A 22,474-nucleotide genomic window follows, 5' to 3' on the forward strand; every position below is an offset into this window, starting at 1 on the left:
CCCATACTTGCGCCGTTTTACTCCGGCAAGCACATGACTTTATGCTGATATATACGTTGTCCTCGATGCGGCCACGCGCTTCTATCTTGGACAAGGTAGGCCGTGTCATGTGCTTCCATTACGTTAATACAATTAATAATTCATATATACTCGCCCTAAACGCTGTTCCAGTACTGTGGGAAGTGGCTCATTCTTTTCGCAAACGATGATAGCAGTAGCACAGACGTTTGCTCCGTTGAGACAGACTCTTTCTCTCCGAGCAAATTCCGAGCAAATTCCAAGCGACCGGGCACTCGTCAAGTCAAGGAATACTGCTCTAGCTCATTTCGACACAAAACCTCGTGACTGAGGTTCTATTTGCCTTTATTTGCATATATAAAGTCGTCTGCATCACGGCAAATCTCTCGGGCTTGGGTTTTGGTCTATCATGTGCGCGGAAGGTACAGAGCTCGAGCTAAGTCTGCATAAGCTGTTTGACCTGCCTTATCACCCGACGATACTAGGCCCCTTTTTGAACGTCTTAGTGCGTGCAAACTTATCGGCACTGTATCTCTCATGCGTGGCGATCCACGTGATGCATACACTTCGCCAAAATTAGATTTTACAATAATGCCAGAGGAGAAACGCAAGGCATACGCGAGGGAGACATGAACGGTTTGTTGGGTTGGACAGAAAAAGGGTGTAGTGTGCACAATACCCTAGGGTTGTTCAAGCTGCCGAATGAAGCTTCTAGGGAGTGTTCAGGGGTTTTGGTTCAAAAAGATAGAGCAAAATTGCCCTAAAGGTGTTTGGAGGCTTTTCTCGAGTTTATCCCAGCATATCCAAATTGTTCTTCTATGATTCTAGCCCATTTGCCCGATCATGTTGTATTTGGCTGCTTGATCAATCCGGGCTTGTGGTAAATGTTGAAATCAAGGCAGTCATGCTCAACCCTCCAAGCCACTTGATGTCGCATAGCCTTCAACGACCTTGATGGAGCTATTCTTTACCATCAGCAATGCACATATTCTCTCCTGTCAAGATTGTTTTTCTTTAATGAGCTGGCTCACGACATGCCGGTCATCAGAAAACGCTTAGAGGCAATTCCATCAAGAACATCTTCTATCTCAAAACGGATTTGAGCGTCCTCCAAAATCCAAGATTCTCCAGCAAGTCCAACTTCCATATTTCACGGGACATCTGCACCATCCCTCCAAGCGACCCTTTCCTGGACTCCGGAGAAGGCAAAGTTCATGTGTTCTTGTATCAAGGTTTCTTGGTTATCGTGGAAATAATACGTGCCGCTTACCCCGATGATAGTGGGGATAAGCTACACAACACACTTCACAAGGGCATGTGGACTGGGTTTTTGGTGACAGGCCATAAGCGCGGTCACGACTTTCTTTGACCCCACCACCAACGTTATTATGGCCTCTGTGGGCTGTGGAAGGGGTCAGGCATCGATTAAATGTACCTTACTGTGGAACTTTTGTTCCCATGGAGATGGACCCCGTGCCAGCTTATTGCCAGAACTTTTGTTGCCCAGAAAACATGAGAGCGCCATGCTCACTAGTGCTCTGTCTTTGGAAGAACGCAGAAGAGAGACATGAACCTTCCAGATGTGTAATTTTGGAGCCACGCAGTGGAAAAACATGACGGAAACATGTGAGACTTTCGGAACACAGAGGGCCATCAAAACCTTGATGACCCATTTTTGAATGCGACCCAGAGAACATATTTAGACACAAATGGCACATTCCAGAAACCGTGAAGTCGGTGCGAAGGGTGAGAAAGAGGCAGAAGCAGCGGGACAGGAGAACTGTATTTATGTTGGCGGGTCTGTTGTGATTAGATGGGAAGTCTGTTGCACGTGCTGCTATTGATAGAAATCGTAGCCTGGGGTAACACAATACCTCTTACATCAAATTAAATTTACACATCGACATCGCAGGTTCAAAAGCTTGCCCATACTGAGCATTCCGGCAATACTCATCCTGCGGGAACTCACACCCCTTTACGCCGCCAGAACAAGGCCTCAAACCCAAAACTTACATACCCAGGGTATCATCCATAACGCCCGCAAGCTCAAACACCAAAACACCACGCAGTCTCCTCGCATCACTCTACTGCCAGCCAGTCCGCACACCCTCAAAGATGTTTGCCAGCGCGCCCCTCCTTCCCCCTCTAGCTCCACGCGCCAAACCCGACATCGGCACAGACTCTCCAGTCTTCAAGTCTTGCTCCTAGAACACTTCATTCAGCAAGTCTTCTTCGTTCGCCTTCAAGCACGTATTACATACCCAGTACAAACTGTCTCGACTACGGTCACAAGTGTCGCGATTCGCAACATAGAGGCGGATCTTCTTGTCGCGCGAATCCAGCTTCACGTACGTGTCGAAGCCATGGCTGCGCATGAAGTAGCATAGCTCGACGGCTTGCTTTGTGCTTGGGCCGTGGGGCTTGGTACCTGCGTTCTCGGTGAAGAAGTGCGCTTGGCCGGGGGTGAGCTCGTCGGCGGCGCGGGTGTTGAGATAGTCAAGGATTTGCACTGCGGAAAGTCAGCCAGAAGCTTGAGTGTGCTGAGTTACCACAAATTGGCTATAGAAAGGGCCAAAACGTCCGGACAGTGAGCTTTTTGATCCCTGGTATAGTCTGTTCTGGGGTAACACGTATAGTGATACTGTAACTGAGTAGAGATGACACTACTCACCTTGCACCGCGAGGTACGCGTCTGAGCGGCGCTCCTTGGGCTCCCACTCTTCCTTGTAGTCGGTGCGGCCGAGGGCGGAGGCGACGGTGAAGGGAACGTGACGGCGACTCTGCTGCGGGAAAGGGTCGCTCATGCTGCTGACGTGCGCGAATGGGCTACGGAGGTTATTGAGGTACTCGTTGTCGGGGTCGATGTCGTCGATCTGGGGTTGGATGTGGTTCACGCCCACGTGCGGAGTAGTAGGGTTGCTGTTGGGGTTGACGAGGGCGGGAGAAAAGGGAGAAACGGATCTGTGAGACATAGTTGTTGAGTCAGTGCAAGTTCTTATATACGTAGAGACGAGACAGGAACGCGGCACGTGCGGGAGCGTAGTGTAAGGTAGAGTAGGTATGAGCGAGGTTGAATTTGAGAAAGCCTTTTCTAGAAGGCGCGCGCTGTCATCACCATGGTGACGAGGTGAATCGTGGACTTGCTAGGTAACCCGTACCTTTCCAAAGCGTGACATCTGCTCACCGTCCATGCAAACACGGATTCTTCTTTCGGCAAGCAATCCTGTCTGACCTCAACGTCCTCTGACTCGTCTGATGCTCTTCACTTCAAAGACTTCCCAATGTACAACGTGCAATCCCACTTTGGCTTGTCTGCGGTCCTCTGGAACACTCTACCGAGTCCCTTAATACTCTGGTTGAACAAGCCCGCATGTGCAGGAGTATCAAAATCAAACGCGATATCCCCATCCTTTGCCGTCCGCACTCTGAGCAGGCCCTCCGGCATCGGCAGATACACCCATTTCTGGCTGTGATCGAGCAGCACACGGCCTTGACGGACCTTGTCCTGGAACCAAAATGCTTGATCTTGGGTGTCAAACACCATAACGGGTTCAAAAGGCTTGACAGAAAGGAAGGCCGTGCGTATGGTGGGAGGTCCTGGTGGCGCCATGGCTGCTGGAAAGCTGGGTGAGTGCGGCTGTAGTACATCAATACTGATCCTGTCATGCATAGGAAAGGCTCTACCTGAATAGGGGTGATTTTGCGTTGTATCAGGAGCGGTGTCGAACACACAGTCGATGGTGAATCGAATTACAACAATACCTATGGTACCTAGGTAATCGATGCTGGACGGGCGAAAGCCTGCCTTTTTATCTACAGACTTTTGGCCCCGCACCAGCTTACCGTATGATATGGGCAAATCGTGCCCAAGCCAGCATACATCCACTGGCATTCCGCCATTTCAAACGGAGATGTAGAGACACCACACCAGATTCGTTAGCAGCTGAGGCGGTGTGCATGCGTTCGGGCGAACAGGCGCAGCATCTAGTCTACGCCGCAGAGATGCAGACGGGTAAGTCAGCTATTGAGAGGACTTGGGCATCGCTCCAAGCCTCTCACGCCTGATCTAGCTCTTCCCGCATGCTCGTTGCCCTATCAGGATGGTGCTGTTGCGATGACCGCCAAGAGATGAAGTTCGGCCATCGATGGCTTAGTCATGCGAGCTAGCTCAACCTCAGGTCTCGCAAAGCTACCTCCGAACAGCAAGACCCCCCACTTATACCGCGACTATGGCTTCTGGATACGGCTTGGCCGGCGGTACGTATTCTCATGCATATCAATCGCATCTGGACGAGCACGAGGAGGAGCTACGAGTGCCGGAGCGGCGGCAATGGCGGGCGAAGAGGATGCGACCACCAGCGACAACGACGACCACAACCACGGCTACGAAGCTTTGGAGCACCACACGATCGAACGCGCAACATCAATAGACACTTCTACGCACATTTGTATTCGCATATTCTCTCGCCTACCGCGCACCGTCGAACACTACGCCTCGGTTCCGCTCCGCATCCGCTGCCTCAAAGCTTCGCTCCTCTCCTCGCCGCTCATGCTCTCCCTCCGCGCTCACCGAACCCTCGAACCTTTTAGCGCGACGAAGATGTTCATACTGACATTCCGCAGGCCCTTCCCGCTGCTTCCCCTTCTGGCAAGAAGTCCTCGCCTGCTACGTCACAAACACATCTCCCGACAGCGACGCTGGCAAGATAAAGTGCCAGCCCGTGCTCGAAGACTACTACGAGTGTCTGCACCACAAGAAGGAGGTTCGTTCTCCCTATGGACCCCAGATCCATCCATCCAATTCCCCACTTCATTCGTCGTCGTACCAAGTTACTCATAGCGAGAAACGATGCTGATGTGATTCGCATAGGCTGCACGCACCCTCGCCCTCCAAGCCGCCTACCGCAAAGCCGAAGCCAACATCAAGCGCGACGATGCGCCCTCGGCGGGAGAGATACGGCGACTGGGCGTGCTGGATGCGCCGCTCGAGGAGAAGAACCTCAAGGCGAGCAAGTGGTTCCCGCACAAGGAGATAAACTAGTGTCTTGAGGGAGAGAAGTGGGTATGATATCACGCGGTAAGGAAAGGAGAGTAGGATAGGCTGTCAATAGGAATAAGAGAGTGAGTGAAGAACAAAATCGTGGTGTGCTGCGTTTGCGTTTGTCTGATATGTGATGTCTCACGCACGTCGACCTCCCGTGCAGATCTCACAAGAGTGTCCCACCTCACGCAGGGGTAGAATATGTGGAGTTGAAAGTAGCCATGCATTCATTCCTCGTACACATACAGTCTTATAACACCCTGACGAGCTCCTCGCCGAAAAAAAAGACATAGCCACCCAAACCCACATATCAAACAAAAACCCTTAACTCTGCCTCATAGTCGTAGAAGAGAACTCATAACATCGTATCCGAAGCCACCAGATAAACGCCATACCCATCAAACAAATGCATGCTGTAATAGTAACACGAAGTTTGTGTCCTTTCTTCCTCTACTCTCATGCATGACACGCTTCGTTCGGAAACGTAACCAACACGAAGATCTTGAAACGTTCCGAGCAGACCGCGCATGAACTCAATACTCCTCCATTTCGTCCATACTAGCGAAGAGCCTGGGGTTGTAAATCTCATAAGAATGTGTAAGCGTGCGAGGCGGGACTTCATATCCAGATGTGCAAGGCACGATCGTGAGACCAGGTGTGTAACGACGACCCACGTCCTACATGTTCGTTGTGACACTCGTCCTGGCAGAGACCGGTTCCTGGCTTTGCGAAGAGCGCGGGCCCACGACGCCGTGCGCTTGCGCAATGCTCCTGTGGAATGAGCCGATCTTCTGGAAGCCCCTTCTGACCGTTAGACTACATTCCGCTCAACGCAAGCAACCGTTACTTACTTAGACAGATCGAATCCCTCCTCCTCGGGCTCCTCCTCGAAAGAACCCAGGCTAGCACCTCGCACCATACCAGGCTTAGCATCGAAGCTATTGACATTGGAGTTCGAACGGGAGCGTTGGGAGGGGGGCTCACGGCGGCTCACGGGACGCGACACGGTACGGCTTGGGCTATCTGGTGGTGCGTCCTCATCCTCGTCGGCTTTCTCTTCAGCGTCCTTCTCTTCCGACTCGCCACTGCGCTCTTCCTCTTCATCCTGGATAAGCGGTGGCGAGCTAGGCTGCGGCACCTCGTCCTCCCCGTCCTTCTCGTTGCTAGGTCTCAGTTTGATAGGGCTGAGATCCAGCGGCTGCTTTGCTGGGGTGCTGGGCAGGTCGATGTATTTCCAGAATGGGGCCGGGCTGGAGAAGTTCATGTACTGGCTTGGTACTTGAGCAGTAGAAGGGGGTGCAAGACGCGGAGCATGGCGGGTGACAAGGGGCGTGACCAACGGGTTCATCCTAGATGAGTCTTGTCCTCCGTTGGAATTGTTGGCCGTGACGTCCGAATATAGCGTGGGTGGTGAGTTGGCTGCCTCACCACGTAGACCACTTACGTTGGGCTTGACAGGGTCCACAGACGGGGATGACTCCAGTCCTCGATGACTGTCTTCAGGACCTTTGACGAAAGCGGGTCCGCGCGATTCATCCTCCCCATAGATGAGTCGTTTAGCGGGTGTCACGAAGCGATCGCTGGTGAATTTTGGAGATTGCTTGAGAATTCCCGGCTGGTTTATTGCCCTGGGACCACGGTCAGGGGTGTAGGACTCGTTAGCCATGGGGACAGATGATAGTGGTGGTGTTGTTGAGCGCGGCGGGGACTTGATGTGGCCTCCTGCTTCCTGTCTGCGAAAAGCATCCTGCTGTCCGAGAGCACCCTGAAGTCGTTCCGAAGCTTGCAAGGGGTTCTCCCGTTGGTCGCGCGGGTCCCGGAACTGGCCTATAGCAGGTGAGCTTGGTCCAGACGTGTCCATTCGGAATGCCCCACCGCCTTTGCGTGGGTTGAGCATCTGCTTCTTCATGAAATCTTCCTTCTCGCTGTCGGTGATCTTCCATTTCATGCCCTTTCCAGGCTCGTCAGTGCGGCGGGCAACCTTCTCGAAGCACTTGTTTAGCGACAGGTTGTGACGGATCGAATTTTGCCAACCGCTATTTGTGTTACGAAAAAAAGCGTAGTGGTCCTTGATGTACTCATAGATGTTTGCGAGCGTAAGCATCTGCTCTTCGCTTTGTAGTATGGCCTGGCCGATCAATTGGGCATAACTGTGAGGCGGCTTGATATCTTTCGCGGAGTCCTGACTGTAATCGATGTCCTCGGTCGAATCAAGCATCATGCCACGAGGGTAAGTCGAGGGTGAGCCTTTACTGCGAGAAAAAGTAACCGGTGTGCCAGGTATTGGACGTCCAGGAGTCGACGTCAACTGACTGCTGTATGGATGGGCGCCTCTACTGCGTGACGATGTAGGTGGAAATGGATCATATGGCTCGCGCTTGGGTGTTGGTCCGTTCGGATGAGCGTGCGGCGGTGCAGTGCGAGAAGGAGGGTGACCATCTTCGTCATCAGATAAGCCTGCATTCGGGTTGTTCATCGTCTGGCGCCAGATCATCGGGTGAAATACATCCTCACCGTTAGCTAGGAGGAAAAGCATCTGCGTGCCCATGACCTGTATGCAAATGCCCGAGTGCAGCGGTTCGCGTTGTCCTTTGGTCAGGCTCCTGTCGTCCAGCTTAAGACCGTTACGGCTGTTGCAGGTGAGGTACCAGACCATGTCATCGCCATCATATTCGATATCGGCGTGAACACGAGAGACTTGTCGTTCAGGACCCAGATCAATGTCCACTCCCCAGACATTCGGCTCGCTCAACTCGCTATACTGTCCATTTGGGGCTGTCGGACGCGCCTGCGAGCGCGACGCTGCGTCTGCGCGGCCGATGATGAAGCGCGTCTTCTGCGCGAAAAAGCACCAGTCGCGGGCTGCCACCTTTGCAAACGCCGCGACATTGTTGCCGATCGCCTTGCGCATCTGGAGATCATTGGCGAAGTCAATCGAGGCGTTGGTGGTATAACCGGGTATCCGCAGATGATTGATAAGGTGATTCTGGCGCTCTATAGGGTCTACGGGCTCATCTGCGTCCGCCTCGGGCAGGGTTGCGTTGGAGTCGTTGCTGCCGACAGATGCTCTGCGGTTACGTGCCAGATCCGCGGGCGCGGGTTGATCGGCACCGTTCAGCGTCACAAACTGGGCGTTCAACTTTGCGGGAGAGGCATGGGCGCTGCCCACCTTCCTGCGCTTGCGGGAGGGTGTGGCGATCGAGTCTGGCGTGTCTGCATCCGAGTGCTGTGCGTCGGCCTCACGGCGGGAGCGCAGGCCGGATCGCCTCGTCGCTGAGGGCGGCATCGTGTGTGGGCGGCGGTTGCAAGGCGGAAATGGCGCTGCGTGAGTATTTGTTCCGAGTGCGCTCGCGGGGCGGGTGAGAATGCGAGCGGAGAAGGCGATCTAAACAGAGGGTGTCGTCGAGTGGTTCTTTCGCCCCACCCAGACTCGAGCGGGATGCGCTGCCCGTCGCGTTCGGTCAAGGCTGCCTCTTCCGCGGTGCGTAGGCGCAAATGTGCAGCGGGAGCAGCTGCGTTGTGGGAAGCGGGAGGCTGGCTGTCGCTTCAGTAGTGGTGATGTGGAGGAAGCGGCGCGTGTTCTTCGGCCCAGGGTCGTCTTGTTTGTTTTCCGTCCATGCGCGACGAAACGGCGCTGCGTTTGGTAGACAGTTGGGCGGTACAGCCGGCGGGAATCGTGGACACAGAGGAAGACAACACGTCTCAGCCATCCAAGGATCACGAAGACGTGCAGAAAGGAACATGGCGGCTCAATGCCTCTAGCCTTGACCGTGCGCCGGGCAGGTCAGCCGCACGTGACGCCTGAAGCGCGTCTATAGATGCCTCGCCTTGCTCGTCCATTTGCTACGATAGTCTGTCCATCTGTCTGCAAGAATCGAGACACAGGAGCAGCGCGCTTCTACAGTCGATCTTGAACATCATGGCGTTGCTACAAACTCGCTTCGATCGCTCGCTGTCGACGATGACGCCCATTGTTGTTGTAGGCAAACGCTCTCAGACAAGCGCGCTTCGTCATCAACGCGAGGAGTCGATGCACCCACCCACGCTGCGGCCCACACAGTTCGCAGCAAGCCCACCAGCAAGCGAGAAGCGAGCCCAGCGTCACAGATCTATTGTTGTCCATGACGATCAAAGTTCTTCCGTGCAGAAGTGCGAGCTACGTAAAGAAAACTTTTTCCAATGCAGCACGCTACCCAAGGTAAACAAAAATCCCACAGTGCGCGATCCGACCCACATGACATCACTCCAACCACCGCATTTGCAGGGCACACCAGAACCATTCCGTCTAAATTAGTCGTGCGCTAGACGCGTGCCACGCGCGCTCTACAACGTCTATCCAGGAAGAAGTAAACAACTTCACTTCAATTGACATGTAACAACTCCGGCTACGGCCCTATCACAGATTTGAAAATTCTGCCATTATGTGCTATGCTAAGATCTGATACCCATGCTATGTTTCATGGGGCAGCCGCTCATCTCATCCAGTTCGTAGCAAAACAATACACAACAATGAACAATCATCATCTAGGCATCTAGAAAGACAGCTTTGCGCTGAGCGGCAGTTTCCGCGACGACGAGCCAACGTGCACCGTCTTGGTGTAATTGCTGATGACCCAATTCTGGCTGATGGTATCCCAGTTGGACACGTCGCGGCGCGTGATGTCCGCGTAGAAAGTCGCGCTCTTGCCGGGAGCGATGCTCAGGCGGTCGAAGTTGCGGAGCGCAACGACAGGGTCGGACGGTCCACCGAGTGAAATGTACAGCTGGGCTACCTCGTCTCCAACTACGGTGCCGTTGTTGGTAATGGTGGCGGTCACGGAGAAAAGAACGTCCCACAGTTGTGGGTTACCTCCGGGACCTCCGCCGGCGGCAATCTTGGGCTGAGCTGAGCCATCGGTGGCGCCATCGGGGTAGGTGTAGTCGAGACCGTACTCGGGGTCGTGGGATGCGTCCTTCAGGTTGGTGGAGTTGAGGTACGGGTAGATGTACTTGTTAACGTAGGTCAAGTTCGACGGCCACTGGTACTGAGAAGCATCGTGGCTAGAGTTACCGAGGATTGGTGCAGGTTGAGTGAGACCCGTGTTTGGACTGTAAGCACCAGCTGCGACTTTGCTAACCTTCAGGTTGGAGTAGGAGAAGGTCGTGTATGACAATCCGAATCCAAATTCGTACACCGGTGTGATGTTCTTCTGGTCAAATGCGCGGTAGTCGATAAACACACCCTCTTCGAAATTGTCTTGAGGGCTGTCATGACCGGCGATGGGCTCATAAATGAGGTCAGGGCCATATTCCGATGCATTTGTGCCGAAAGTGAATGGTAACTTGCCGCCTGGGTTGACGCGACCGTAAAGGACATCAGCAATAGCGTTGCCGGACTCCTGACCAGGAAGACCAGCCCAGAGAATGGCAGTGACGTTCTCGCTGTTGGAGAAAGAGTCGACGAGAACAGGACCAACAGAGTGAATAACTACAATGGTGTTGTTGCAGTACGCAGATACGTTACGCACAAGCGTCTCGCCGCCTTGCCAAATGGTGAGGTTGTTCCTGTCGCCCATGTTGCCATCGACAGTGATGTAGCCCTCTCCCGAGTCGGCATTTACGAAAACGATGGCAGTGCTCGCCTGCTGGGCAAGCGCAACGATCTGGGTCCATGCGTAGTTGTCAGTGACGGACTGTAGAATGCCACCGTTGCTGGCAACCTCATTCTTAATAGCGTCGAGGGGAGTCACGAGGTAAGGGAAGTCAGATGTCCCAGATCCCCATCCCATAGCAAGCGTACCATTATCGCAACCGCGGTCAGCACAGCCATTGGGGCCGTATTGATTGTCTCCAGCATCTTGACCGAAGACGACCGTGTTCTTCTCGTTGCCCTTGAGCGGGAGCGCGCCGTTGTTCTTCAAGAGGACAGTCGACTTGGCCGATGCAACGCGAATGGCCTTGTAGTGGTCGGCCCGTACGTCAACGTGCTGGTTGATCAGACCATAGCCTACTTGGGCGAAGGCATGCTGGTATCCGTAGGTATCGCGCGACCAGCTGTTGAAGTTTGGTGAAATAGCGTGGCGATCGCGGCCAACGAGGTAGTAAGCAGCCATGATGCGCGTGGCTGCGTCGTCAAGGCGCCATTCCGGAACTGTTCCATTGATGATGGAGAGGGTCAGGTTGGGGCCCCAGAAGGAGAAGCCGCTGTCGAAGTCGGAGTCACCCTACGATATCAAATCAGTGATTGTCCTGGCCATCAGCATATAGTAGCACTTACAGGCATAGTCATGTCGAGACCGGCAAGTGTGGAAGCTACACCAGAGTGCTGCGCATCCCAATCTGACATGATGAATCCTTGGAAACCAAGCTCACCCTTCAAAATATAATTCTGAAGGTACGAGTTCTGGCAAACCTGCGAGTTGTTCGCCTTGTTGTAGGAGCACATGATACTACCAGTACCCGCACGGACTGCGTCGGCGAACGGCCACAGGTACAATTCATGGAGAGTCTTGTCATCAACATTGGAGCTGACCGCATCCACGAAACCGAAGTCCTCGAAGTCGCCTGGCGAGCGGAAGTGTTCCTGCTCGTTCAAGATGTAGTGCTTGGTACAAGCGATAACACCAGCATCTTGGATGCCCTTCACGGTCTCGGCGACAGCAATTCCGGAGAGAATTGGGTCAGGGCTGAAGCCTTCCCAATTACGTCCACCCTTGGGGTTGCGGCCGAGAGGGCCAACAACGGGACCAAGTTGGACATCCACGCCTTTGCCGCGGTGCTCCACACCCATTTGATACCCGCGGCGGTAGAATTCGCCACGGTCCCAAGAGGCCGCGATGGTGCCACCAGCCGGAAACGCGGAGACATAGTCGGCAAATCGAACGCCTAGAGGGCTGTCCTGGGCGCAGAAGCCTGGGAAGCCCAGACGCGGAACGGCTCCAGTATTACCGACACTTTGCAAATCAGCGATGGACCGAAAATGGGCGTTTAGGAATCGAATCTACTTACCAGGCCTCGCCTTCCCAGCCAACGCCCGTGGTCAGGTTGACCTTCTCGAGCAGGGTCAACTGGCGTACGAAAGCTTGCGCTTTAGCAACGGCGTCGGTCCAACCAGCCGCTGAGCTGTCTACCCACGGGCTAGGATAGTACGGAGGACTGTAGGCATTGTTCAGGTCACCAGGCGTGGTGCCATTGGGGCCAATTGGCGTGGTGGAGTACTTGTTTACCGTCAGCGCATGTGCATCAACAAGAGCGGAAAGCAGACATTGGTGACTCTGAGAAAGGGAAACAGCGACAAGAAGAAATGCGCCAAACCAGGCGTCATGGGTGCAGCTTCTCCCAGATTTTCTCATGTAGGTGAAATTGTGGTGGTGTGTAAAGGGAGTAGACGTACCTGAGCTTGGGCGAAAGCCACATGCAGGAATGGAGCAAGCCACGCGCGGTGCACCATGACGGCTAAGAATGCTCTTCGAACGTGGGAGCTTTACTTGACAGGCCCTGCGCGAAGATTGTGTATTAGGATACCGACAGCTAGGGCTACGGTATAATGTGAGGGCGCTCGCAGAAAAGCAGCGGCGAGGACAGCGGCCCTGGGTTTTTATTCACAGCTCCGCAAGCTCCCCAGCTTCGACCCCGGAAGATGCACACACCCCTGTCGTAGGTTGGGCGGGCCATGGCTGCACGCTCAGGCACCTGCTGATCTTTGGCCAGTCTTGTTTCTCCGCCAACACCTCGCTCGAGGCTTCGCTCACGGGTGCTGAACGGCTGAACGGCCGCCGCGGATGCGTCAAATGCGTTAGCCATCTCTGCCGCGTCCTTGCGTCGATGATGCCGTGCCGTCGCTGGGCTTCGTCTGCCTCCCCTTACCGGCGTGGGATCAAGACGTTCGCCTGCGTCATCTCCCAGCGGCACATCATCATTTCCTGCGGCCGTGCGCTGCTCCCCCAGAAACGCCCACAAAAACGCCCAGCTGCCGAGCAAAGCCCCATCCGTCGTTCCCCGGACGTCGACATGGCGCGCCGCCATCAGGCATAGCGTGCAGAACATCAAGAGATGCGGGGTTGACGTCGTACATCAGCGTTGCCTTCACCGTGAGGCGCCGCATTGGCGCGCATAGCTGCTTTGCTAGGCCTGCCGCTTCCTTACGCCACGCCTGGTTGCTGGTTCATTGTCACAAAGTCTCCTACCAGCCCTGCGGTTGTCAACCTGTCACCTTCCCCGCTGTCGGCCCTCTCTGCAGGCGCTAGATGCTGTACTCGATGCTGACGAGCGGGCCGGGCAGCGCTTTTCCTTGGGCTCCCACCCTGGCACGCGCAACGAGCCATCACTGGCCGTCTTTCGCAGTGCATCTAGTGGATTCTGCGCATTGGGAAGGTGGAACCAACAGCACTCACGTCACCGCACCGCAAGCTCAAGTCCAAGACCCGTCGACAGAGCGGCGGAAAGCCTCGCTTTGTTTCGATATGTGTACTTCGCACCTCGAAATTGCGACTCCAGCACACCTTACATCCCTTCGAACGGGGCTTGTGGACACCACAGCTCGCATGACGTTGCCAACACCGTCGCCAAGGAACAAACATACCACGGCATGCAACTACAAGTACCGTGGCTCCACACCTATACGATGCATTCTTCCGTCTACTGCGGGGCCTCTCGAAAGTTTGCTCTCGGGGTACCGAGGTACCTCCATCTTACCAAGATCTAGCTAACGTCAAGCGCCCAAGCTGCTACGGAAGCTAGCGTAACCGCATACGAAGACGGTATACCTGCGCCAGCCTCGCCAATATCTGAGATCTACCACGATGCATCTAACCCCCGCAGCCACCGTATCCCTTGCTACTGAGGGTAATCCACGAAAAGACCGACGCTCATTCACTTCTAAGAGAGAAGTGTTTCCTTTTCTCAATGCGAGTTATATCCAGATCAGTGCAAAACCGATAACGCACACCATTCTACAGCTCTGGGGACCTAGGTTTTCATGACTCAAAAAACACGTGCGGAGATGCACAGACTTCATTGACTGATCTGTATCAGCACTATCCAGCCTTGAATTTCTCTGCTGTATCTTCTACTTGGGTATAACCTCCACTTGCTCGCAACCAACGCTGGTCATCGCTTCATCTTTAGTAACATCAGCGACCCTTCTAGATGTTCTTCTTGTTCCACAAAAGATGGAAATCCGACCGTGTTTATTGGCTCCCATTCCTAGGCCTCGTCTTCATGGACCCCTCTGCAACGGAGGCGATCCTGAATAGCCATGGGCTTCCGCGTCCCTGCATGTTTCTGTCCTTTAGAAAATGGGCCAGTATCAAATGCCAAACGACAGCGGTCGACAGAAGCACGACCCTCAGACATCCCACGTATGGTCTGCCGGTCAAACGTCAGATCCTCTGCATTTTGACGCATTATAATCAAAGCCGTCGTGCCCCAAACAATTTTTTCCTGGTCGTGTCATCTCTCATGAACTCGTCCATCGTCTCAAATGAACGAAGGCATGCCCGTCTTTTCATCGACCAATTCCCTCCAGTCCGGTATCTTTGCGCTTCCATCCCTGCCTTCGTCAACTTTCAAATCCCCTCTACTCCATACTGCTTTCACCAAACCCGTAATAACGTCATAGTTGCCAACTCTTCGTACCTGGGACCCTTCTTCGAATATTCTCATGATCTCAATACGATCCCTATCCTCTGACACATTGCAGGCCACCACGAACAGTGGCCAAGGCGAAGTGCACACTTCCATTTGATCAAGCAGCATGAAAGCCTTGCGAACAAGATCCGGGATGCTCGGGAATGGAAGCGGCGAATTCGGTGGACTAGAAGTCGATGAAGATGGAGCGGTTGCCGGGTACGTGTTGTACAAGTACAGCATGGCAGCAACTTGGTAGAACTCTGCTGTATGGTGAATACGTGTGTGCGAGATGTGCCCGGAAGTCTCGTCTGGGTAGATGTATATCTCCTGTCGCAGATTGAGCAGTCGAAAGCGGATATGGACAGCTAGCGCGGTCATGTCAGACTCCGACGTGCCTGTTTCCATCGTCAGGAGAGTGCGCAGTTGGTTGATGCACGAGATCAATCGCAATAATTCGCTCGAACAACCCAACAGACCCACAATCTTATCTTCAGTGTCAGTCTCAAGATGGCACTGGTAGCTTGGGTTGCGAGGTCCACGTACTCTTCGATCAATAGCGAGGCTTTCGGGGATCAGAATGTCGTGTATTGATGGTAACGCCGTGTAGAACTGGGACGGGTACGCGAATTCCGAGAAAGTGTGGTGGTATTCGTACCATTCTTTTAAGAAAGGATTGCATCTATGTTGGTTCCCAGGGAGAGCCCGGAGATGGCTTGTGACGACGTTGCGGGCGCCTTGAAGATGAGTGTGCCAGCTTGTGTCTGAGGCGTCGAAGACCTAGAGGTGAGTCAGAATCTCGCAACAAGGGGCTGAACTGGAGGAACTGGATCGCGCAGAAACACATGCGTTCCCTTTACTCCGCTTCAATAAGTGGGATACTTACGCTATATACGCAGAGCATCATACACGACGCAAACTGCGTCAGTCGAGTTCTTTCGTCTGGAGGCGATCCACAGTGAAAACTATCCGCAAGCGCCTTAATAGCCCTGACTTTATGGGTAAGCGCTTCTTCACGACTCCCTAAATGGAAAGACGCCAGTGCTAATGTGGCCTGCAGAAGGCTTGTTGCGGCTGCAGCTGTCGACGTTAATGCCATGGGCATGATTTCGAGACGGAAACCGTTGGTGCTATCATCAATCGTTGTGATCATTCGTGCGACCACAGAGTTGTCTGCAGAATCCATGTCAGCATGTGTCCATTCTGGTGAAGCTAAACGAGCGACCCTGGAGTGACCTCACCGCATCGAGGCAATGAAATGCGAGCTGCGCTTGACCAATCGTCCGGATCAACGCTACCCGTGCGAGTGCAACACGCGGAATACGGGCAGTTTGTACACTTACAATAAGACAAAAGTGTTCCCTCGCGCTCGCCCAGATCCAGCTTCCAGAATTCTAGGCCCGGCGAAAGGCTTCTCGGGGCGTAAAAGTCGTTGGCAAAACAGCCAATTGCAACGAGATCTCGCACAGTATACCTGTGTCCTTCGACGTCCTCAATGCTGGTGTTGAGGAAGTAGAATTCGCCGAACTTGGTCACGTAGTTGGTCGCACTTGTGTCTGGTTCCGCCTGATACTTCTTCTGCTTTCTTCTTCCATCGTACTTATCGGGCCACGCGAGCTTCAATCCATAGCCTTTGCACTCCCTCTTTGCGCGCGTACAATTCGCGCAATGCGGCAGGGCGCGATCGCATCCGACTTTGCGTTCTGCAACTGGTAAGCCAACATAGACAAGCGAACCACGGTATCTACTACAACAGGTGTATGAGCGCGGCGTAACCTGTTCATGTATACTTCTTGGTATGTACGGCCGTAAGCATTCGCCCGGTTACCCCATCCGGAACCGACATCATGACCGACCTTGAGTTGGACCATACGAATGGAAGAAATAAACCAGCATGACATACCTTTGCACGTCCAGCAATTACTCTTCGCTGTGGGCACATTCATGCCTTCACATGGCGGACTGTTTCCCTCCGATCTTACCATCAAGATCGCTTTCAGAAGTCCAGCGAACGGTGCGGTGGCAGCTCCCGAATCAGAAAAACGCAGGCTCAAGTTGGGTAATACTTCGTAGGCGAGGCAATGTATGTAAAGTAGCCTCACGTACAGGCTGACCTTACGATTGGCCCTACACCGGTTTATCTGCGAGCTTGTAAGCCAGTAAGCCAGTATATGAAGGGTGCAGATCGAGGACGAACCGCGGAGCACTTGAGAGTTGCAGTAGTACGCGATGCTGGGAATCGTCACAGCCCTGCTGTCCCGCCGCGCCTTCACGATCCTCCTTCGAGTCCGCAAGCATGCTCCACAGCCCTTTGAAGATACTGGCATCCCATATTTCAAATCCAAGGGCGCAAGTCCCTTCACCGCGCGGCATCTCCCTGTCGTACTGCCACAAAACCCACCCTAGACGGGGCCCAGTGGCCCATTGGCGGGCACATCCAACCTGTCTCGGATGCTGTACTTTGTTTGGCACCAGTGATACCTGTCAACGTTGTGATAGGTCCGTTCGCGAAAATGCTCGCGAGTTCTCCTACGCTTAGCCTATTCGAGGCATTAATCCAGGCTTGGCAGCCCACGGAAATAGGATCCTGGGGTGGATCTCCGCCATGGCCATGAAGACAGCAATGTGGTAAAATTAAGCATAACTACGCTCATGGCGACTCGTGTAAGTCTCTCAACTCATGGCCTCTAACTAGCCCCCACTGATCAGCCTCAGAAGTGAGACTAGGTACCTATGGTACTCGCCACGTGCCAGACACACCTTCGCAGAGATGGCGTCGATATGTCTTGTCACTTGACGCAGCGTAGGAGCGAGCAAACGGCAAAATTTGCGACACTCGCCTCTTGACGCGAATGACGCGGGTCTCGATCATCGCCATACGTCACGGAAGTGAAGTATACCTACGACGTTGTCCACTGCCCTCAACATTCCAGCTCCGATCGTACCAGCTCCTGCCTGTTCCGACAACAAAGTGCAACTATAAACGACCACTCCGTACGCAGGTCCGCTGCGCAATTCCTAATGGACTTAGTCGCCTACTCTCGTTGACATGCAAATCTACTACAACGCCGAGATACGTCGGTGTCCACCCAAAAGAGCATTTCCTAGCTAGTTCAGTATCAGCGTACACTAAGCTTCAAGATCCTCAGAGTACAGGTATCGGCTCGTGCATACAGCATAGCCAGCATACCGGTAGCCATGGTGCGGCCGCAGGAGTTGCTTCCCCGGAATTACAGTGATCGGAATTAACGCACTGCATAGAACTCATTCGATCATACGAGTATTACAGTATCGCTTGAAAGGCTCAACCTTACGGCCGAACCACGTTGCGGCGTTCTGAAAATAGGACTGGCATGGAGCATTGACCCGGCACATAGGCACGACAGAGTCATAACGGGACATCTGCGCGTAGTGTTCATAAAACTGCCTACGGCACGGATACCCAATCCAGCACCTTCACTCTTCAGATGATGGCTATGGTCCGATGCTCACAGATCACAGGGCTACATAAGTGCGCTTCGCAATACCTCCTGCTCCAAGCTAGCACCGCCGCAATCCTTCCCGTGAATCCAGCGTCGAGAAGAAGCTAGGCTATGATGTCCCCAGACGCCACTATACCAACCTACAAACGGGCAGCGCTCGCCACATATCCATGGCACACTTTCGCTTACTATCACACTAAGTCAAGGTTAACGAAGGTTAAGCTGGGTAGCAGCATGCTATTCCTACAGCCTTACCGCAAGTACCACATCTTAAAACAACATGCATGCGATCCAGGCTGCGGGCCCAACTCCGCAAACCAATCGTGTCTCTTCGGCTTCGGCTTCGGCTTCGGATCCTGGTAGCGGAAGCTTAAGCATATCCCGCTACATCTATTCCCATGTCACTTCCGAGTATGAGCCGCGCGCAAAATGCGACTCGTTCGGGATAATAGGCTTGCTCCAACGCCGGCAAGCTCCACACGACAGCCTAGATTTACGGCGTTATCGCGACTCGAGTGCCAAACGCTACATGAATCCTAACGGGCACCACGAGGGAATGACCGAGCTATTCCGCCTTGGCCGCGCCTTGCGCTGCACATGCCCCATCACTATCATGTCTTGCTCACTATCACACCTCACTTTGCATCTGCAGTCATGTTTATAGTCAAATCATACCACCAGACCATCATCCCTCTATCAAGGCGTGCCTCAGACCGCCATCTTCCACGACATTTTCTCACACTCACCGGAACCATCTCTAAGCACCAATGCACTTCTCACCCAAAGCAAATCAACTATCCCTACACCCACAGGAAAGGTGCATCTATCATCCTTAGATTGCGGAGCATGACGCATTGCGAAGATCCGTCGGATGATTTCCGCAACACGACTGGCGCTGCGCGCGTACGTGTCTTTTGGGGGCCAGTCCGCACGCGATGTGGGGGCCGCATTCCGATCTAGTGGCCCATTTCGGACGCACTCGATCTGGGCGAGGCGGACGGAACCGTTCTAGATGGGTCACTTTAGTGTATACGATTACTGCCTTGATCGGGCATGGGGTGGGTGGGCGAGGTGGGTCGGTCGAGCTCGGTGTGGCAGAGTTAGAGGATAGCCGTTGTTAGGGTGCCAGTGCCAGTGTATGGCGGAGCTTTTTTAGCCTTGTGAATTACGAGTGGACCAATGGGAGGGGTTCACGCAGAAGTGGGGGCCAGGCACCAGGCTGAAGTTCCGATGCCCGCTTAGCCATGCACCTTGTGAAGGACGACCCGTGGGAGTTAGTACACATTTGGAAGCGAACGCAATGGTGCGTACTTCTAGATTGTGCAAATTTGATGCTTTGCAGATGCTTTACTGATTTCTAGGGGCACCGCCCATGGGCATTAGCCCTCTTAGAGACAAATGTGCGGTGAGTAAATTGTCCAACATGGACCCATAGCAAGGGACAACGTGAGAATTAGTCTTCATCGAGAGAGACATGCAGACAGCGAAATGCAGAATATGCCTCGATAGCGAGGATTGACATTACGTGAACAATCGGAGACCAGTTTCAATAATGGAACTGATGTGTAAGTTCTCCCACCTAATGGTGCAAATTCTCCATGCGCGCTATGCGCAACAATAATATGCATCCTAGAACTCGCATACCAAACACATCACATGTGTGGCTTGTGCCCATCGATCCTCCAAAATCTCCCATAATCGGCAAGCGCTCCCGAAATAGACTGGAGCAACGTCATGTCCAATTTCAACGATGAAAGCATGTACAAGTCATAACAATCTAGACTACGGCTCAATTTGACTCGCGCCATCCGCCTCTCGCGAAACTTAACTCCGAATACCATCGAGATTTGAGCGCCAATGCGCCTTCCAAGCAGCTTGACTCAATCCTTCGGGAACCTCCGATTGATTGAAAGTTATTTGCTTGAGGATGGGAAATCTCGTATATGCAGGAAATGCGAGTGTAATTAATGACAGCAAGTCTTCCCGGGTTGCATATCGGGTTCGTGTAGTATATCTCGCGTATGCAAGAAGTAAGCATTCACGGCATCATGGTAAGTTTTAGCGCGTCTTTCAGGCCTGACTATCGTAACGAACTTGTAATCTAAAGATTTACAATAAGACTGATGGGAGCTAGTCCTTGTATAGACGGGACGCGATCGTACGATTGAATAGATAATCCCTCTTTGAAGCGGCACAACTGTTTACTTGAGCTACGCGTTAGCCGCCATGCGCAACGCCATAATGTGTCTTACAACTTACATGCCAGCAACCTCACAAGAGCGGCCAGATTTGTGACTTGACATGATCCTTCGACAACTCCGACCAACAAGACGCTCCTGAATTGGACCCGAGCTTGCTACCTGCATACAACCTTGACAAAGAAACGCGTTGCCGGTTCATGCGAATCGACACATCTGAGACTCATCATGGCCACCGTCACCAATGGTGAGTGCGTACAAGTCATGAGCCCTGGAGTCACAAATTAATTTGACTCGCGCTACGCCCTATTAATCATATAGGCATGGGACTGCAGCCTGTGTCTCGTAGTATGAACTACACGATCCTGCCGCATCTCCCACAAACTGATATCGCCCGTGCAGTACTGCTTTTGATTGATCAGCTTCCCCGAATATAGACCGGACATGAGGACGGGGATAACTCCGGTGCAAAATCCCGGTCGATTGACCTGAGCTGTATGCAAAGCTCATGTAGGCACTGACAATTTGATGCTTCTGGTTTTGCCTCCTATATTTATATCATGCATCAGTCCATACATAGTATGTGATTGAACGAAAAGCTGTGCATATGAACTGGTTGACCTCAAAGACAATTGCATATGTGAAGCGCTTCCAAAGATTGCAAAACACTCCAAACATCACGCGGCCAAAATGACAACGACAACGCCTACGCCATCTTCTTCTTCTTCCCAGACCGTCTTGCTGCATCACGCGATTGATGTTTCCGTCCGTAATGTAGCGCCACTGCGGATAAGCCCCATCCTACACTACATCTTACACACCGCTGGAACCCACTGTAGGAAGCTGCACGGCGCTCATGGTGACTTGTTCATACAGGAATTGGCATCCTATACACATGTTTCTCAGCGTACCCTAGGCCAATCCTAGGAAGTTCGTCCGCGCCGACCTAGCGTACGCGGTGAGCTGGTCGCGTGTCGCATATCCTTGCCTGCAATGCTGCAATGGGGGCGTCTGAGTCAAATGATCCTCCTGGTACCGGACGCCCAGAGCTTTTGTCCCGCCGCATAGATTAATGCGCACATACTCTTACAAATGGCAGGTTTAAATATATCTAATGCCTTTGCTCTTAAATTTCAGGGAACAACAATCTCCTGAGAAGCTGTACGCCTTAGAGCACGGAAAGAACGGCGGTGTGAACGTTCCATCTCGGCAGATTCGGTAAAACATGTAAGGCGCTGCGGCGCAGTGTGGTCTGGCGATCTAACTTAATTTACGCAGGATCAAAGGCTTCTATGAGGCTCAGCAACACAAAAACAAAACACGCCCAAGCAGTGTGGCACAGTCTGCAGATCTAAGGCTCACACGGAATCATGGGCGTTTTTACAGTAGGTCTTGTTGGAGAGGCAGTTATTCAGATTCTTGAATCAGCCATGATCTTACACTGATGTTAGAGCAACAGAGACAGGAGCTCATGTTCTTCTCTAAAGTACCTTGTCTTACACTCCGTCTACATACCCAAGTTGTTAAGAACCGAACGACGCTAAATCGCGAATGCTAGAGACTCGGGCAAAAACCTCTCTAGCGAGGGCAATGAAAATGCGAAGACAATCCGGTTTCAATGGGTATCGACCCTTGGGCCACATTAACTAGCATCAGTCAGACCCGGCAGCGGGTACGGTACCCCGAGGATTCCTCCAACTGTGAACAAGCATGCCCAATCAGGAAGCCTCCCCTCCATGTTGACTTTCAACAAGACATGACGCGACTACCATCTCACCACCCACTCACGACTAAAGGGGGGATAGCCATCAGCATGTTTGTCACAAGCTGGCTGCGACAGAATTTCATTCAGACTTAAGACGCCGAAATCACTTCAAGTAACCGAAATTTACTGTCCGCGCTCTGGATGAGCTATCCACTTCCAAATTCGTAACCTCGTTCTAGATTCAGAACACACAATCAGGACTCTACCTCTCAACTACCGACTATCCATGAATATTTCAAAAGCACTGATGGCCGAACAGGCAAGATTATTGAACACCAAAACTTGTCCGTATCTTATCTCCGGATACGGTGACCGATTACCAACAATCACACCACTTCTGAGGTGAACGTCTCGATGAATGTGG

General features: G+C 53.0%; 5 protein-coding genes across 5 annotated transcripts; 1 reads left to right on the top strand and 4 right to left on the bottom strand.

Moving 5' to 3' along the window:
• Positions 1-2,222: 2,222 nt before the first annotated feature.
• Positions 2,223-3,628, bottom strand: N0V89_001258 (uncharacterized protein; the record flags this gene model as incomplete). Its single annotated transcript, XM_056210071.1, has 3 exons — positions 2,223-2,527; positions 2,690-2,979; positions 3,321-3,628. 3 exons carry the CDS (start codon positions 3,626-3,628, stop codon positions 2,223-2,225), a joined length of 903 nt encoding a protein of 300 aa, XP_056076893.1.
• Positions 3,629-4,247: 619 nt separating this feature from the next.
• Positions 4,248-5,059, top strand: N0V89_001259 (uncharacterized protein; the record flags this gene model as incomplete). The annotated part of the gene is made up of 3 exons (XM_056210072.1): positions 4,248-4,275; positions 4,642-4,781; positions 4,889-5,059. 3 exons carry the CDS (start codon positions 4,248-4,250, stop codon positions 5,057-5,059), a joined length of 339 nt encoding a protein of 112 aa, XP_056076894.1.
• Positions 5,060-5,736: 677 nt separating this feature from the next.
• FKH2 (transcription factor) lies at positions 5,737-8,345 on the bottom strand (the record flags this gene model as incomplete). Its single annotated transcript, XM_056210073.1, has 2 exons — positions 5,737-5,860; positions 5,911-8,345. 2 exons carry the CDS (start codon positions 8,343-8,345, stop codon positions 5,737-5,739), a joined length of 2,559 nt encoding a protein of 852 aa, XP_056076895.1.
• Positions 8,346-9,591: 1,246 nt separating this feature from the next.
• Positions 9,592-12,390, bottom strand: N0V89_001261 (uncharacterized protein; the record flags this gene model as incomplete). Its single annotated transcript, XM_056210074.1, has 3 exons — positions 9,592-11,262; positions 11,316-11,991; positions 12,047-12,390. 3 exons carry the CDS (start codon positions 12,388-12,390, stop codon positions 9,592-9,594), a joined length of 2,691 nt encoding a protein of 896 aa, XP_056076896.1.
• Positions 12,391-14,515: 2,125 nt separating this feature from the next.
• Positions 14,516-16,536, bottom strand: N0V89_001262 (uncharacterized protein; the record flags this gene model as incomplete). The annotated part of the gene is made up of 4 exons (XM_056210075.1): positions 14,516-15,445; positions 15,552-15,838; positions 16,009-16,368; positions 16,470-16,536. The coding sequence occupies 4 exons, from the start codon at positions 16,534-16,536 to the stop codon at positions 14,516-14,518; spliced, it is 1,644 nt and encodes a 547-aa protein (XP_056076897.1).
• Between the last annotated feature and the right edge of the window lie 5,938 nt (positions 16,537-22,474).

Source organism: Didymosphaeria variabile (genome assembly GCF_027946475.1).
Source record: "Didymosphaeria variabile strain IMI 356815 chromosome Unknown scaffold_1, whole genome shotgun sequence".
NCBI lineage: Eukaryota > Fungi > Ascomycota > Dothideomycetes > Pleosporales > Didymosphaeriaceae > Didymosphaeria > Didymosphaeria variabile.